Below are 16793 nucleotides of genomic sequence, written 5' to 3' on the forward strand. Positions count from 1 at the left end.
CATCAACCAAATAGGCTGAAAGTTCAAATCTTGTGACATAGAAATTCTTGGTTACTTTTATTGCATTTGTGTTCGAGTACCTCATTGAGGGTAATTCCATTCCAACATTAATATATCTGAAAAATATATTATTGGGTGGATTATTTCTACAGTCTCCTAGAAAACCAGTTCTCCATTAGCTTGAGATCATCGGAAACTTTATTCACATCCATTGGTCCTTTCTATTAAATTTACTTGAGCTTCTTATCCTTTTCCTAACACAAGTTGGGAGGCAACTTGACATTTGAATCATGAGCCCATAATTTACTTTCTATAGATGGGGATTTTTTTAAGCAGATAAACTTTAAGTAAGTTGCGTGAAGGAAAGTATGTGTTGTGTGCTGTGCTATATGTGTGTAGTATACTGATACGTATGCTATAACAGTTCTCTTCCTAAATATACCCCCAGGTGTTTTTTCCTAGTAGAGTACTGTATTTGCCAACAACTAGGTATTGACTGTACTTCGTAAAATGACATAAGCTTTATAAATGGAATAAATTTCACATTAATTTAATTCAGATGGGTTTCATTTTCATTTCTAAATATTTTATTGCAGTGATTTCAAATAGTAACTTTCTCTGTAATCAACTTACCTAAAAGTGGTCTGTGAACGCCTAAATGCAAAACAAGTCTATCACACAAATTGTATCCCCTCCCAAATTTTTCTATACTTTTAGGTTGATATAAGCCAAGAATATTAAATATACTCAATGCCAAAAGCAAACAAATTTCCTTCATTAGACCCTAATTCAGTTATTAGTCTGTTGGATGGCTGGACTTTCTATGTACAAAGCCCTTTTCTTCTTTAATTACAGAAAACTTGGTGGACAGACTTTTTTTTTCTTTTACTTTTAAGTACTATACAAAGAGTAATAGGAGACTATAGAAAAGGCCTGATCCCTGGCCAGGTGGATTTCAGTTGGTTGGAGTGTCCTCCCATAAACCAAAAGGTTGTGGGTTTGATTCCCAGTTAGGTTTGATACCTCGGTTGCAGGTTCCATCTCTGGTCGGGGTGCATACGGGAGGCAACTGATACATCTCTTTCACATCCATATTTCTCTCTCTAAAAATTAATTAAAAACATATCGTTGGATGAGGATCTTTTTTAAAAGTTGTGAAATACTTGAGCTTTTTGAGATAATGCCAACAACTATTTATACGACGATGGTGATAAGTATTCACTAGGTCATGCATACTTTGGATTATTGACAATAGGAATTTTTATGTATTAATGTAGCTTCTTGGGTTGTGTCAGTGATTATTAATGATAGATTGAAAAAAGTTTTATTCCATTTGGGGGAGAAGAAAGCAGCACCAGTTATCTCCTAACCTGTTCTAAATTATAGTTTGCAGAAATAAAGTACTTAAAACAATAATTTTTAAATGGCAGAAAGCATTTTTATGATTTATAATGTATGATTAACCATCAGTTAGAAGTCACTTCAAGATTCTGTTCTTAAGATAAGTTCAGTTAAAACTTTGCTAAAAGGAAATGAGTTATTTATCCATTTATGTTTGAAGTACTTATGATAGTGGTAAATTATCTTGTTTCCCATTTTGTCTTCTTAGCATATAGCACTTTCTACATTGTGGGTTTAATATTATCCATGCAGATACCCTTTGTGGGATTCCAGCCAATCAGAACAAGTGAACACATGGCAGCTGCAGGTATGAGAAAATACTTACTTTCCTTCTTCTAAAGAATGTATGAATGTGTGGCTAGCCAACCTTCAAGAGAATAAAGTGGTTTTTTGTTTTTCTTTGTTTTTAATTTTCATTATATTGGTTCTAAAACATCACTGTAAAATGAAAATATCATAGTTTTATTGAAACATTCTGCTATTGTGTTCCCAAAAGTGTCTGTCTTCCCTTTCATTGCTGTTTTGAAAAGGCAAACATCTCTTTTTGCACAATTGGTGCTATTTGCAAGCACTAAATAATACTTGCTTTATATAAATAATATTAAGCAGTATTTGTACACTGAGTTATTATACCAGAGTTTCCATTTCAGCAAATTTAGATGGAACTTTTCATTTTTATGTTCATTACCTCTTACTAAAGTATTTCATCTGTATCTACTAACTGGAATTAATGGCTTTTATATTGATTAAAAAGTTACATAATTCTCCTCCACATAAGCAGAGTTCTTTGCCATTATTAACCTGGGTCGCTCGTCACAATTAACAAAAATGGAGGATCTGTGAATAAAACTTTATCAGAGCTTCTCAAAGAGAGGTACATGGTCGAAGGCCCATATGAAGGCTGTGGGTATTTATTTTACTTGTAACATTTTATAAATTCAGTATATTTAACTTTCTGAGGTGATGTTCCATAGCTTTTATCATCACATTCTCTGTGAGCATTGGGGGTGGGAGGACACAAACCCAAAAAGTTAAGAACCCACAACTTATTATTATATAGCACTTTCAAATCTGTGAAATGGTTTCACTTACATTTATAATGCGATGTTATAAAATTACCAAGTAGTAATTTGAGAAATATTCAGTGTTGCATGTACAATCGTGTATAGCAATGTCTATATAGATTCACAATCAATTGACTATGCATATGCATTATTATATTTCTTAAAATCTAAATCATTGATAGTACACATTCACTCATTCTAAAATTAACTTTAAAAAATAACCCCTATGAATAAATTTTTTAAAAGAAAAATAATGTCCCAGAAGGGTTCGGGTTCTCATGTCTTTATTTCGTTTTACACCTGGTGGTTTGTATTGTGTTGTGCACATTTTAGCAATAAATACTTTTCACTGTTACTGCTTTAATTTTATCTTAGCACTCACTCTAATATATACTAATTTAGAATTTTATACAAGTGTGTAATTAAGGTCACATACAATCACTTAGCTATAAATGATAACTATATACCATATCAGGATTTACCCGATCCAAGTAATTTCTTCCTTCAGTAAATCTTAGGAATATTTTAAATGACATTTCTATTTCCCCCCCTAGAAAACATGTCACTAACATAGGGGCAAAAGGAGGAAATTTAATGTGCTAAAATAGGCTCTAGTTGTTGAAATGGGATTTTTCTTTCTTGGTCCATGTTTGGGGAGTCTGATCTTTTTTAAAAAATGTGTAGCAGAATGTTTGGGGTGTATTATTTGGTTGTCATTTGACAAAGAAAATGGTGGTTAGATGAAATGGCTAGTCTTTGTTATGAATGGTACAAGGTGTTCTAAGAATCTTTTATATAACCTTTTTCTTTAGGTGTCTTTGCACTGCTGCAAGCTTATGCTTTCTTGCAGTATCTGAGAGACCGGTTAACAAAACAAGAGTTCCAGACCCTTTTCTTTTTGGGTGTGTCAGTAGCTGCAGGTGCTGTGTTCCTTAGTGTCATCTATTTGACTTATACAGGTAGGTGTCATCATCTGTAGGATGTGAATCTTGTCTCTAATTTATTGTAAAAAGTAATTACTTAACAAATTTTGTACATATTCCATTTATCCTAGAGGGTCAAATATTATTATGGTTGCATTCTGAATAAACAATATAAAAATAATATTCAAAGTTTCTAAAATCTGCATAGCACTACAAATTGTGATTGTTTTAGCAGCATCTTAATTTTGCTGCTTCAAGATCTGATAAGTCTACTTTCAAGCATCCTCTTGATAGATGAATAGGCCCAAATTGTATAAAATTCAAAGCTTCCAATGTTAACCTGCTGCATGCTTGCCCTCTTGTGTGCATATGTTCTCTGTCCTACTTTTAAGCAATCTACTAATCAGTTTCAGTCTGCTTCTGGATTCTGAGTTACTTTGTGACCCTAACTTCACTAGTCCCTAGAACAGTGATGGCGAACCTATGACACACGTGTCAGAGGTAACACGCAAACTCATTTTTTTGGTTGATTTTTCTTTGTTAAATGGCATTTAAATATATAAAATAAATATCAAAAATATAAATCTTCGTTTTACTATAGTTGCAAGTATCAAAATATTTCTATATGTGACACTGCGCCAGAATTAAGTTAGGGTTTTTCAAAATGCTGACACGCCGAGCTCAAAAGGTTCGCCATCACTGCCCTAGAACAAGTCAAATTCTTTCTAAAGGTATTCCACCTGTTAAATTAATGTATCAGCCTAGCTCATAAAATCATGAAGAATTAATTGACCACAGGAAAAGGCATGAATGATTAAAATCATTTTCATAATTCGTCTAAATTGGGCATATTATATTAGACTAGAGGCCCAGTGCACGAAAATTGTGCACGAAGTAGGGAAGGGAGGTCCTTCAGCTCAGCCTGCACCCTTTCCAATCCGGGACCCCTTGGGGGATGTCCACCTGGGATCGGGCCTAAACCAGCAGTCAGACATCCTTCTCGCAATTTGGGACCGCTGGCTCCTCACCGCTCACCTGCCTGGTCACCCCTAACCTCTCTGCCTGCCTGCCTGATTGCCCCTAACTGCCCTCCCCTGCCGGCCTGGTCTCCCCTAACCGCCTCTGCCTCGGCCCCTGCCACCGTGGCTTTGTCTGGAAGATGTCTGGTGTAATTAGCATATTACCCTTTTAATAGTATAGATAATTTAGACACCACCAGCCCACCCTCCTTTTTAAATATTATCCAATGCTTTCTTACTATCTTAGCTTTGTTTTACTAGTCAATTTGAAGTGTATGAGAGAATTGGAAAACTTCCTACAATTTTATCTATCCACTTGTGTTTCTCTGGAAATGTAATCTCCATGGATATTTGTTTTCCTTTGATCACACTAACATTTTATCTGACTGCCAGCCCTGTGAAATATGTTGTCATCTACAAATTAAAACTGAAAAGTTTAAGTATTAGGTTAAATCAAGCCATAATAATCAGTAAATATAAAACCAATAAAACAAACAAAAACAAATTTAAAAGGCAGATTAATTGCCTCTACATTTTTCCTTTTAAGGTTACATTGCACCATGGAGTGGCAGGTTTTACTCCTTGTGGGACACTGGGTAAGTGCAGATAAGTTATTTGCCCTCATTAAAATACCATTCCCCTCCCCCCCCTGTTCTTCTATTGTCAGCATCACCATCAGTCTTGGGTAACATTTTAAAAGTATCTAACTTATACTAGTTTAGTAAGTGTTGATTGGAATCCCTTGTATTTTTTCTTTGTTATAATACCTACTTGGAATGCACCTTTAGTATGATATGCATGACATGTATTTTGATTCTGCATGGACAACTCCTTATTTTAGTTTGGTCAAAACATTTCAGATAACATTTGTGCAATTTTAATGATTGATTTTTATTTTTACCAATGTATTCAAAGTTTCCATCTATTAGTATTTACTTTTTAATCATTAAGGCTCATGTACTGTATATGTGAAGAAAAAATTTTAATGTTTTTTAATGCCGCACTAAGTTTCTTGATATTTTAATTTATTACATATACTACAGAATATTTGTGTGCTTTTAAGAGTGCTATTATAAAATGAAATAGTTTAGAAGTTAATTTTAAATTACACAACTAGTTCAATAAGATGTTTTTGTTTTCCTGAGGATGAGAAAATATCCTTTGATTATAATTTACCTGTCTTCTCTGTTTTCACTGTTCTATCTTCTTTGTTACTCCCTAAATGGCCCAATAAAAAACCTATCACAGTTTATTGAATGGGCCTTCCCATTGATGTGATACCAGAAGGTCTAATTAAAGGGCATAAGCAAATATATACTAATAACTGAAACTAACATTTGGACACATAATTGAAGAGATCAGCCAATGGACCCCAAAGAGTTTGAGGAAAATCTTCAATAATTAGATAAATTTTTGTCAGTAATATTTATTCTTACTTTCTAAACTTTAATGAACTACTTTGAAATCTCAGGGCATTTCAAGAATAATTTGTCCTGTCCTTTCTATTTCTCTCATTGCCTTGCTAAGAAAAGTATTGTAGCAATATGATATCTTATTTTTGCTAGTAATAATAAGTCTAAAAGGTAGTGAGATGTAGGAGGTGCTAAGTTATAATGCAGAATAAATTCCTGTTTGAGCAAAGATTTTTGTATTAAAAGTCAGAGCCAACACTTTTATAATATAACTAGCCTTAGATAATTCTCCTAATTTTAGGGATGACATATTAGTTTGTTTTATCAATGTGGACCAGATTTATAATACAACAGGTTATGTTGGAATATACTTATGAGTGACAAGAGATAGAAGATAGAAATTTTATCTGCAGTGAAAGAAAATTTTTCCATCAAAAAGGATTTTATTTAATATTAACTTTTTTAAATTCCAGGTATGCAAAAATACATATTCCAATTATTGCATCAGTGTCTGAGCATCAACCTACGACTTGGGTGTCTTTCTTCTTTGATCTACATATTCTTGTGTGTACCTTCCCAGCAGGCCTATGGTTCTGCATTAAAAATATCAACGATGAAAGAGTGTTTGGTAAGAAATTTTTAATAAATACTTAGCTTTAGAACAATTATTTTCATTATTGACATCACTTCACTTTAAAGTTTTATTCTTTGCATGACTGCATAGTTAGGATAAATTTCTTGCATAAATTTTGAGCACGAAAAACCCAGTGAATTTATTATATGTATTTTATTAACTTTTAATTTAGGACATAACATTTTCATTCAATTTACTACATTTTCTGGGAGGTTATTATAGTCTGTGGCTAAGAATTGGAAATTATAACTTTGCTTACAGTATAGTCTTGATTTAATTTTCTAAGATCTGATTAAGTAGAAAAAAGTTTGCAGGGGTGACCATCATTGAAATTTCAGTGCAAAGTACATTTTGTAATGGAATAAGAATCACCTTTAAGCAAACACCCTCTTCACTGATAGATTTGTGTAAATTTTCAACTAATAAACTGAAAAAAGCAACATACACAAAAATAATCTGTAGTACCGGGACTTGAATTTATACAAGTATGCATCTTGGACTATGAGTGATACTCAAGGTACTATTCCAGAATGAAGTAGGAGGAAAATAAAACACCTGCATGAGTTCTAACCAAAGGATGACACTCATTCTTCTTGTTTATGTAGACCAATCCCTCTGGAAAAGGCCATAATAATATTGCATCATTCAAAAAAGATTTAGCTTAAACATATTGCCCACCTCATGACTCAGCAATCCTAATCCCAAGAGAAGTGAGTGTATATGTCCAACAAAGGACATGTTTAATAATGCAACTTTATTCAGAATAACCCCTAATTAGAAACATTCCAAAGGTTATTAGCGGTAGAATAGAAAAAGAAATTCCGATGTATTCGTACAATGGAATGCAACAACACAGCTATTAATAAAAGGATAATAGCATGGGTTAACCTAGAAAGCCAATACAAAAAAGAACATTTTTATGTAATTTTAAAAATAAAGTTCAAGAATAAGAAAATTAAATTAATGCTTTAAAAGTCCAAATAGTGATTACTTTTTTTTTATAGGCAGGGAGCGGGGAGAGCAGTTATTGACTGAGAAGAGGTATGAGGGGATCCTTCTGAGGAAGCTCTATATTTTGATACTAGAGGCCCAGTGCACAAAATTTGTGCAGGGGGGGAGGCATGCCTCAGCCCAGCCTGCGCCCTCTTGCGATCCAGGAGCCCTTGGGGGATGGCTGACCGATGGCTTAGGCCCATAGCCTTAGCACTGCCGTGGAGGCAGGAGAGGCTCCCCAGCCTTAAGCTCGGCTCTGGGCTTCTGGCTGAGCAGCTCTCCCCCTATGGGAACGCACTGACTACCAGGGGCAGCTCCTGCATTGGTCGTCTGCCCCTGTGGTCAATGCGTTGTTCCAACGTTTGGTCGATTTGCATATTAGCCATTTATTACATAGTATGAGTGATAATTCCATAGGTATGCACATATGTAAAATTTATTGAGATATACAGTATGAACATGGTATAATTTTTTAGTGAGAAAATGAAATTTTAATTAACCTTAACTTGAGAATAGGAGTTCAAATCACTCATTGACTTTATGAATTTATATAGCCTTCAGCCTGAAATGGTAGAGCCTTCCTGATGGTTAGCACATTATGTGGAAGGCTTTGGCTTTTGGAAAATACTTTGGAATTTTTTAAAAAGTCTCTTACTAGTAACAAGTTCCTCCTTGGGCTAATAAATTATATTCTCCTCATCCTGTTTTTACTTTAGAGCAAGCTTTATGCCAGATATTGGCACTAGCTTTTCACAGACTTTATTTGATTCTATAAACTTACTCTGCCTAATAATATAATTCCTCAAATATGTTTTCATCCATCAACTATGGATTTTCTAATATGTGATGATATTGACAATGAATTTGTCTCATTTCCCATAACTATAATTACTATAATTAAATTTTAAATCGTGATACATTTCTCTAAATTGTTGATATATAGTGTCTAGTTAGCATTAGCTATAATTTCTAAATATGACTATTAAATCATTTGGTTGGTATTATCAATTTAAAAACAATTAACTCTTTTATGAGATGTCTGTTTTTAGATTTGGTTTATAATGTGGTATAAAATACTTAGATCAGTCTCCTGCGAACATTTTCTTTTCTGAAGTGTTACAAGAGAGCTTGTCTTTCCAGTTGCTCTGTATGCCATCAGTGCTGTCTACTTTGCTGGAGTGATGGTGCGGCTGATGTTGACTTTGACTCCTGTCGTTTGTATGCTGTCTGCAATTGCCTTCTCTAATGTTTTTGAGCACTATTTGGGGGATGACATGAAAAGGGAAAACCCACCTGTGGAGGACAGCAGTGATGAGGATGACAAAAGAAACCCAGGAAATTTGTATGATAAGGTGGGGAATCTAAAGTAAGGCCTTTAAAATTTTCATGTGCTTTATTTTTCTACCACAGTAAGAACTATTAATATTAAGAAATGTGATTAAATAGGATTTAGACAAACTGACATTTCTAGTTGGTCTCTATTGTTTGCCTAAAACTTTGAATCCTGCTTGGTCTTTTAGGTAGAATAAGAAAGTAGAATGCAACCAGAGTAGGAATTCTCATTTCATTTTGGTCAAGTTTTACCTAAAATCCCTCTATTTTTGAGAGCAAAAACGTAGTGGCCTACTAAGTTACATAACATTGAGCATTATAAACCCCATTGAAACCATGTGCACAAATGCTTATCTTTGAGATCCATGTTCAGTGTAAACTTGAAACCTTTTTTTTGTTTTTGTTTTGTTTTGTTTTGTTTTGTTTTGTTTTGTTTTGTTTTGGTGTACTGGATGATGCTCCAGTGAACTGAGTCACCCAGCAAGGGCATGTAATTTACTTTTACTTTTAACCTGTCGGATTAAGTAAAGAACAAGGTCATATTTGTTGCAAATGTGGAAAAGACTTGTAAGAATTGGAGCACTAATACTTACCTGACAGGGGAGATACCGTGATCAGGAAGGTGGTTTTCCCAGGGCAAGGCTTATCCACCGTACTCTGGATGTGCTGACCCCTGCAATTCCCCCAAATGTGGGAGATTTGACTGCATAATTTGTGGTAATGGCGGACTTCGTTCCCACTCTCCCCTGAAAAAAATAAAAAAAGGGATTAGAGCGCTTGTCTTAGATGACATACTAAACTTCATTTGAATATTAACTAGGTTTTTAAATACCAGTAAGCAATGAAATTTTCCAGGATAAGTATTAACTTTGAAAAGCTTTCCTTACTACATAGGCCATTAGCGGTAGTAAGGAAAAGAAATTCATACAGATTTATTTTAATACAGCACATACCTACTTTTGTGTTTGTGGTTATGTTTTATTTTGTGGTTTCTTAACTAGCCTAGCAATGTAGAACTTATGACTCTGTTCAGTTTTCTGTTCTGGTTTTTTGGTGGTGGTGGTTGTAGTTTTAAAAATGTAATCTTAATTTTAATATGTCTGTTGGTTTTGGGGTTTGGAAATTGGAAGGTTGATTCTGATAACGCTGTTTTTGTCTTATACTAAAGTTCTACATAGTCTGGATTACAGTTGGACAGTTTCGTTTTCAGAATGAGGAATTTGGATTTTGTAAGAAAAGCTTGCTAGAATGAGGCCATTTGGTTATCTCCTTTGTACATACATAAAACATAAGGATACTCGGTTTGACAGCAGCTTCTTACTGGAGATATTTTGGCCTGTGACCAGCTCCTGAATTGGGTATAGTTCCAGGAAACCACTTCATTCACATTTAGTTTGAGAATCTACCTTGCTAATTTTTAGAAAATTTATCACTCGCTCAAGAATACCTGATGGTTATACATTTTTTCCCCTCAGAGGATTAAATTGACAGATTAACATTCTCCCAACTTTTCTTGAATGTCTCGATGAAACCAGTGAAATGATGAATTTGTCTAACCAGTTTTTTGTATCTTCAGGCAGGTAAAGTGAGGAAGCATGTAACTGAACAGGAAAAAACTGAAGAGGGATTAGGTCCTAATATAAAAAGCATTGTCACCATGTTGATGCTGATGCTGTTGATGATGTTTGCAGTCCACTGTACCTGGGTCACAAGCAATGCCTATTCTAGTCCAAGTGTGGTCCTGGCCTCTTACAATCATGATGGGTAAGAAAATAACTTGGCTACAAAATGATTTTATACCTATGCCTTTTTTTCTGTCTCAGTGGTTAAGAATTAAAAAATAGAATGTTTGTGAGGCTCTGCATTTGAATCTACCATGTTTTCCATACAGCCTTTCTTCTCACCCTCCCCTCCCACCACATGTGGGTAGTAATCATTGTATTTCATGCTCTTGTCCAGAATGTCTTTGCATTCATAACATGTATATTAGTTTTTCTCAAAATGTGGTCCTTGGACATACAATAAGTTCTCACTTAACATCATGGATAGGATCTGTGACTAAACAAAACTACATATAATGAAACCAACTTTACCATAGGCTAAATGAACAAGAGTTCTATTCCTATAACATTGATGAGACATAACATAAGGATTGTTATTCAAGGACTTGCTATACAGCAACATCATTACCAGGAAGCCTGTTAGAAATGCAAATTCTTGACCCCTCGGAAAGCCTATTGAATCAGAAACCTAGAGGTGGAGCTCAGCAATCTCTGATTTAATAAGCCCTCTAGGTGGTTATGATGCAGCTGAAATTGAAGAAGAGATCATTTATATATTGCCACACCAGATTCTGCTTCATTTGGGTGCTCGTTAGACTTGCAAAATATCAGGCCCCACCCCAGAACTACTAAATCAGAATCTGTTTCTTTACAAGATACCCAGGAGATTTGCGTGCCTATTAAAGTTTAAAAAGCATTAGCTCTTCACTGATCTCTTCCCAACCCCCATTTTTTGAGGCTTTTAAAGACTGCCCTTAGAATGTGAGATTAATTCAATGGTTGAACCCCTCAAGATTTTAAGTTACTCTCTTCACATTTATAAGATCTCATTTAAAAGAATATTGTGATTCTTTTCAGCACCAGGAATATCTTAGATGATTTTAGAGAAGCTTACTTTTGGCTAAGGCAAAATACAGATGAACATGCCCGAGTGATGTCTTGGTGGGATTATGGCTATCAGATAGCCGGAATGGCTAATAGAACTACTTTGGTGGATAATAATACCTGGAATAACAGCCACATAGCACTGGTAAGAATTCAATAAACAATACATCAAAGTTACAAATTTTTATCACTTAGCAATCAGGCTTTACTTGTAATTAAGAAGGATAAATGGAGGTGAGTGTACTCTTTGCTTGCAGAATTCTCAAAATTTCTCTTTATACAATTCATTCCATGAAGTGGGTTCAGGTTGTGCATATTTACTTATTTAAGTATCATTCAGAATTGTAAGCTGATTTCTGGCAGATCTCATATCTTATGAGAATTAGGCAAAATCTGAAACTTTTTTTATTTTTTCCAACACCAAAAATCTGAAACTTTTAAAACACTAAATTTGACTTGTATTTTCCATTTTATAAATTAAGATAGTTATTTGCAAATATGTAAAAGAAATGCACTGTATTCAGGGAATGTTCACTCTGTTAACCAATTTACCTAAATTAAGGTAATCATCTCTCTGTTTTTTAAAGATTTTAAATCAGTAGTGGATATTAACCAAATGAGTTTTACTTGTAATAGTGTTATAGTTAATTATCAAATGTCTGGTAGACTAAGGAGAAGAATATATTTGTGCTGGCTAGATTGGTAGTCATACCTGGCTTTGAGGTAATGAGAAGTTCTATTTCTTTTAAGCTTGCCTGCTTTTATACTAAAATGTTAATTTCATGAAATAATTAGCAAAATATTAAAACATGTATTCTGATTTTGACATTTTTGCTATACCTTATAGGGAGTGAGGTGCTTCTAAATCTCAGTAAATTTGTTGAATTCATAGCAAATCATTTCTTTAAAAAGAATTCCATGTAAATCAGATTCTTGACATTCCTTCATAAGGTAAAAATGTGCATTTCTTTTTTAGCATATTATGAGGCTAAGTATACACATTCTCATTTTTTTCTGTAGGTGGGAAAAGCTATGTCTTCAAATGAAACAGCAGCCTATAAAATCATGAGGAGTCTGGATGTAGATTATGTTTTGGTTATTTTTGGAGGGGTTATTGGCTATTCTGGTGATGACATCAACAAGTTCCTCTGGATGGTTAGGATAGCTGAAGGGGAACATCCAAAAGACATTCGGGTAAGGAACGGTTAGTTCAGGTGTTTTAAGACAGCTCTCAAGTCCAAGTAATTCTCTTATTTTGCTACCTGCATAGTATTTGTTTTCATTATTTTATTCCCAAGTTTAGACTCTCACTCTGAATTTACTATGAAGATACTATAAGCACTTTCCCAATTTTAAACCTTTCGAAATTTGTACTTGATATTTCTGTTCTCCAAAGCAATCTTTTGTCAAGACTTTTGCTTTGACTCCTTCACAGCCTTTGCAGTTCTGCCCTTTCTTTCCATTTCCATTGTTTCCACTCTGTTACTGACCCTTATGATCATAAACCTGAAATAGAACAGTGACCTTGAAATTGCTATCCACCACTTGCGTCTGTAGACGCTTATGGCATACAAATGGTTAAATGATGAAGGCCCCTTAGATTCCCTCTCCCAGCCTAACATGACATCGATCATGTCACTTTACAGTTTAAAAGCCTTTGATTGATTAAGGAAAAGGGCCTTAAAACCAAAGACAGACATCAGAACTAAAACCCTGCCACTGTCAGCTCGGTGCTATGAGCAAGTTATTGTTCACCAATCAGTATTACATGCTTTGAGCACTAGGTCTTGTTCTAGGTTCTGATAGTATAATGGTGATTAAGCCAGCCTCAGATTATCACTAATGGGTATGCCAGGAATAATTCATTTGTAATGCTGTTTTGAGACTTTGTAGTAATGTAGGTGAAGCCTCAGCCTAGTGGCTGGTACATAATAATCTCTGTAATTAGGTCATGGTATAAAATCCAAGCTCCTTAATACACTTTGCTTTGCTGGCCTCTTGTCCCTCTATCATCTTTCCCCCCCACTCTGTCAGTCTACTTCATTCAGTCAGTCTTTTCAAGCTGTCTTGAAACTTGCCCTGTGGTTTCTTTCCTTGACTCATCTAACACGTGGTGTTTATACTCTTCTTTCTTCTGGGATAGCTTCCCTATCACAGATTTGTCCCCCCTCTAGAAGCTCTTCTCTAGCATAACCATGTGTACTCACCATCAAAATCACACACAGCTTGTTTTGTAGGTAGATTCTATCATATCTCTCCTACTCATTTGTGAGCTCTTGGAAGATGGGCACCCAGCAAGTGGTTTAACCAGTTAACTGTCACGATATTTTCAATTTAAAATAAAAAGATCCGCCACTTGCGTCTGTAGACACTTACGGCGTACAAATGGTTAAATGATGAAGGCCCAAAAGATGAGATTGAGATTCACCACTGATCCAGAATAAAAGAACCTTTTGGGAGAATTTATGCATGTGTGTCATGTAAAGTCCCACATTTCCTGTTTAAGTGTAAATGCTGTAACATTTCCCCTAAACTGATTAATAAATATTTCCTTGTATTACACTAATCTTGATTTAATTTTTCAGTATGTGATTTTCATTTGTATTTCCTTTAGCAGTGTTAATATTATGACATGTGATGGATCCAGATATATGCTTTGAACATTTATATAGAAATTCTAAATTTCTGTGCTTTTTATATTCAGTATTTTTTTCAAAATATATTTTATTGATTCTCTACTGAGAGGAAGGAAGAGGGACAGAGAATCAGAAACATCGATGAGAGAGAAACATCGATCAGCCGCCTCCTGCATACCCCCAGTGCCCGCAACCAAGGTACATGCCCCTGACCGGAATCGAACCTGGGACCCTTCAGTCCACAGGCCGATGCTCTATCCACTGAGCCAAACCGGTCAGGGCAATTTATTCAGTATTTTTAAAGTTTGTGAGTAGGTAATACAGTAACATGGTTCAAAAGTAAAATGTAAAGGGCTATACAGTATAACTTTACCAACCTCCACCACTCCCCCTGAAAAGAAAAAAAGCCCATGGCAATCACTTATTATTTTCTTACGCTTCTTATTCAAGCAGATATAGTAGCAAAATATACACCCTGTTCTTTTTTAAAAAATTTCACTACACATCTTAGTAATTTTTCTATATTAGAATATGGACAGCTGTTTTCATTCTTTTCTTTTTTTTTCACTTTGACACAGTGTATTCCATTGTGTGTGTGCATTCATGATTTATTTAACCTGTGCCTATTGATGGACATTTAGGTTATTTCCAGTTTTTAGTCTCATAAACAGTGGTACAGTAAGTAACTTTTATACTCATTGCTTTGCCCATGTACAAGTGTCTTTGTAGGGTAAATTCCTAAGCTAGGAATTTCTATTTATAGTGCCAAATTGGCCTTTGTTAGAGGTTAATTTATAAATTTTATAGATCCCAATAAAATTACTATAGGAATTTTTTTAAACACTCCCCCCAACTAAAGAACTGACTTTAGAGTTCATATGAAAAAATAAAGACCAATTAAAGAAAACTGAAAATGAGTAATTGTGGTGAGGATGGGGCATTTGGAGAGAGTGAATCTACCTGGCATTAAAACCATGGTGTTGGTACCATTCTTTTGAATTATTGAGGTTTTTATGTCATGGTTATAATCTGGTGGGATTAATTGCCTTTCCTTACTCCAACAAATAGTATTGTTCTTTTTCTGTGTTTTCTTAGATAATCTTGTTTATTTTTTATAAATGGTTTCTAGACTCAGCTTTTTAAAAACACTCAAGATAATTTTGGGCTTTTTTAAGGGATCACATTAAATTTATAAATTAATCCTCTGATAGAATATTTATTTGATATGTAACTAAATATGGCTTTCTGAATATACCCTAAAAGCTGGTTTATGGGGAAATAGAGGGACCTGTAAATTTAACTGACATGAACTATTGATTTTTTTTTTTTTTGTAGGAAAGTGACTATTTCACCCCACAAGGAGAATTTCGTGTAGACAAAGCAGGATCCCCCACTTTATTGAATTGCCTTATGTATAAAATGTCATATTACCGATTTGGGGAAATGCAGGTTAGTTACATTAGTTTTACTGTAATCTTTTCTTAAGGGAATATTTTAAAAGTGGTCTTGTTTGCCTCTAAAAAAGGATAATGATGTTTGGTTGTGCTATAAAGAAAGAATTGCTTATCTAAAATTCCCCAACATGCACCTCCATTAAATTTAGATATCTGAAACTTAAATGTGAAAAATTAGGAAAAAAATTTAAATCAAAGATTTCCTTCCAGAATATTAACACTAAGGCTCAAATCCAACCTTTGCTTTCCTTTTGACCTCATGTTTTTTGAAGGCATTTTTCTTCCACCTTAGGAAACTGTGTGTTTTTTGTTTTATTCTCCCTTTCTCCCCGCCCCCCCTTCTCCTCCCTTCTCCTCTCCCACACTCTCTAAAAATCAATGGAAAAAATATCCTCGGTGGGGATTAACAACAACAAAAGTTTATCAGCAGTTTTAAGCCATGCTTCCACCATGTCTTCATTTTGATGCCTTCAAGAATAATATATGTTTAAGACATGAAGTATAACTTTTCTTTTGTATAGATATACATGCACAAATCCCTCATTAGAATAGATTGTTTTTGTTTTAAAGTTGAACTCACTTATGCTCTGTGTCAACATAAATGTAGTCTGAGAATTTAAAATCATCTCTCTTCCCCCAAGTTTTTCCTTTCTTAATTCCTCATAAATCTTCCCTTGGTTTGGCCTTTTTATCTTTATAGTTCCCACTTTTGGGATGTAGTATGCTTGTGCATTTATTTTACAAATAACAGTGGGAAATAAAGCTACATTGAATGAGATAAGGTCATCATACAGCTTATATCCTGGTGGAAGACACAGGTAATTTTTAAAATAAAGACAAACTTTTACTGAAGAGTAAAAGATAAAGAAAACAACAGAGGAGACTTTTCTACAACCAATTTCAAGACAATATTTGGAGGTTTTATAAGTCAGTACTAATCCTATATAATAAAAGCCTAATATGCAAATTGACTGAATGGTAGAATGACCAGTCGGTGGGGGTTGGGGCCAGTGAGTGGGCAGCTCCAGGCCAGCCAAGGCCGGTGCCAGTGGACAGAGGGAGGGGACGGAAATGGGGGAGGGGGGCAGTGGTGACCAGCAGAGGGGCAGTGGGGAGCGGGGCCAGCTGCTAGCCTACCAGCACCATTCCCCGATTGGCCTGCCGGTTGCCTCCCACAGAGGGTGGCCAGACTATGGCCTAAGCCATCAGTTGGACATCCCCAGAGGACTTCCAGACTACAAGAGGGAGGGCACAGGCCG

At 35.0% G+C, this 16793-nt stretch overlaps 2 protein-coding genes and 1 non-coding gene across 6 annotated transcripts in view; 2 read left to right on the forward strand and 1 right to left on the reverse strand.

The window, feature by feature from the left end:
- The window catches only part of STT3B (STT3 oligosaccharyltransferase complex catalytic subunit B), an 81399-nt gene that overhangs the window by 58236 nt on the left and 6370 nt on the right, over positions 1 to 16793 (forward strand). The window contains exons 6-14 of one of the 3 annotated variants that reach the window (XM_036332835.1): positions 1610 to 1708; positions 3278 to 3424; positions 4955 to 5003; positions 6293 to 6447; positions 8587 to 8798; positions 10355 to 10542; positions 11418 to 11589; positions 12465 to 12638; positions 15416 to 15529. In XM_036332835.1, coding sequence (XP_036188728.1) covers positions 1610 to 1708; positions 3278 to 3424; positions 4955 to 5003; positions 6293 to 6447; positions 8587 to 8798; positions 10355 to 10542; positions 11418 to 11589; positions 12465 to 12638; positions 15416 to 15529 — 1310 coding nt within the window. The remainder of the gene's footprint in view (positions 1 to 1609; positions 1709 to 3277; positions 3425 to 4954; positions 5004 to 6292; positions 6448 to 8586; positions 8799 to 10354; positions 10543 to 11417; positions 11590 to 12464; positions 12639 to 15415; positions 15530 to 16793) is intronic. The other 2 variants (XM_036332836.1, XM_036332837.1) reach the window with 2 other exon arrangements.
- Positions 1 to 16793, reverse strand: part of OSBPL10 (oxysterol binding protein like 10) — a 287316-nt gene that overhangs the window by 41258 nt on the left and 229265 nt on the right. Inside the window, exon 14 of one of the 2 annotated variants that reach the window (XR_004971601.1) lies at positions 9372 to 9524. The gene's annotated coding sequence lies outside the window, so the exon portion shown is untranslated. Of the gene's footprint in view, positions 1 to 8653; positions 9525 to 16793 lie in introns of those variants that run through there. The other variant, XR_004971602.1, reaches the window with a different exon arrangement.
- LOC118668722 lies at positions 9364 to 9527 on the forward strand. Its single transcript, XR_004971729.1, has one exon. It is a non-coding gene; the product is annotated as a U1 spliceosomal RNA (small nuclear RNA).

The sequence above is a fragment of the Myotis myotis genome, unplaced genomic scaffold, assembly GCF_014108235.1.
Source record: "Myotis myotis isolate mMyoMyo1 unplaced genomic scaffold, mMyoMyo1.p scaffold_m19_p_13, whole genome shotgun sequence".
Taxonomy (NCBI): domain Eukaryota; kingdom Metazoa; phylum Chordata; class Mammalia; order Chiroptera; family Vespertilionidae; genus Myotis; species Myotis myotis.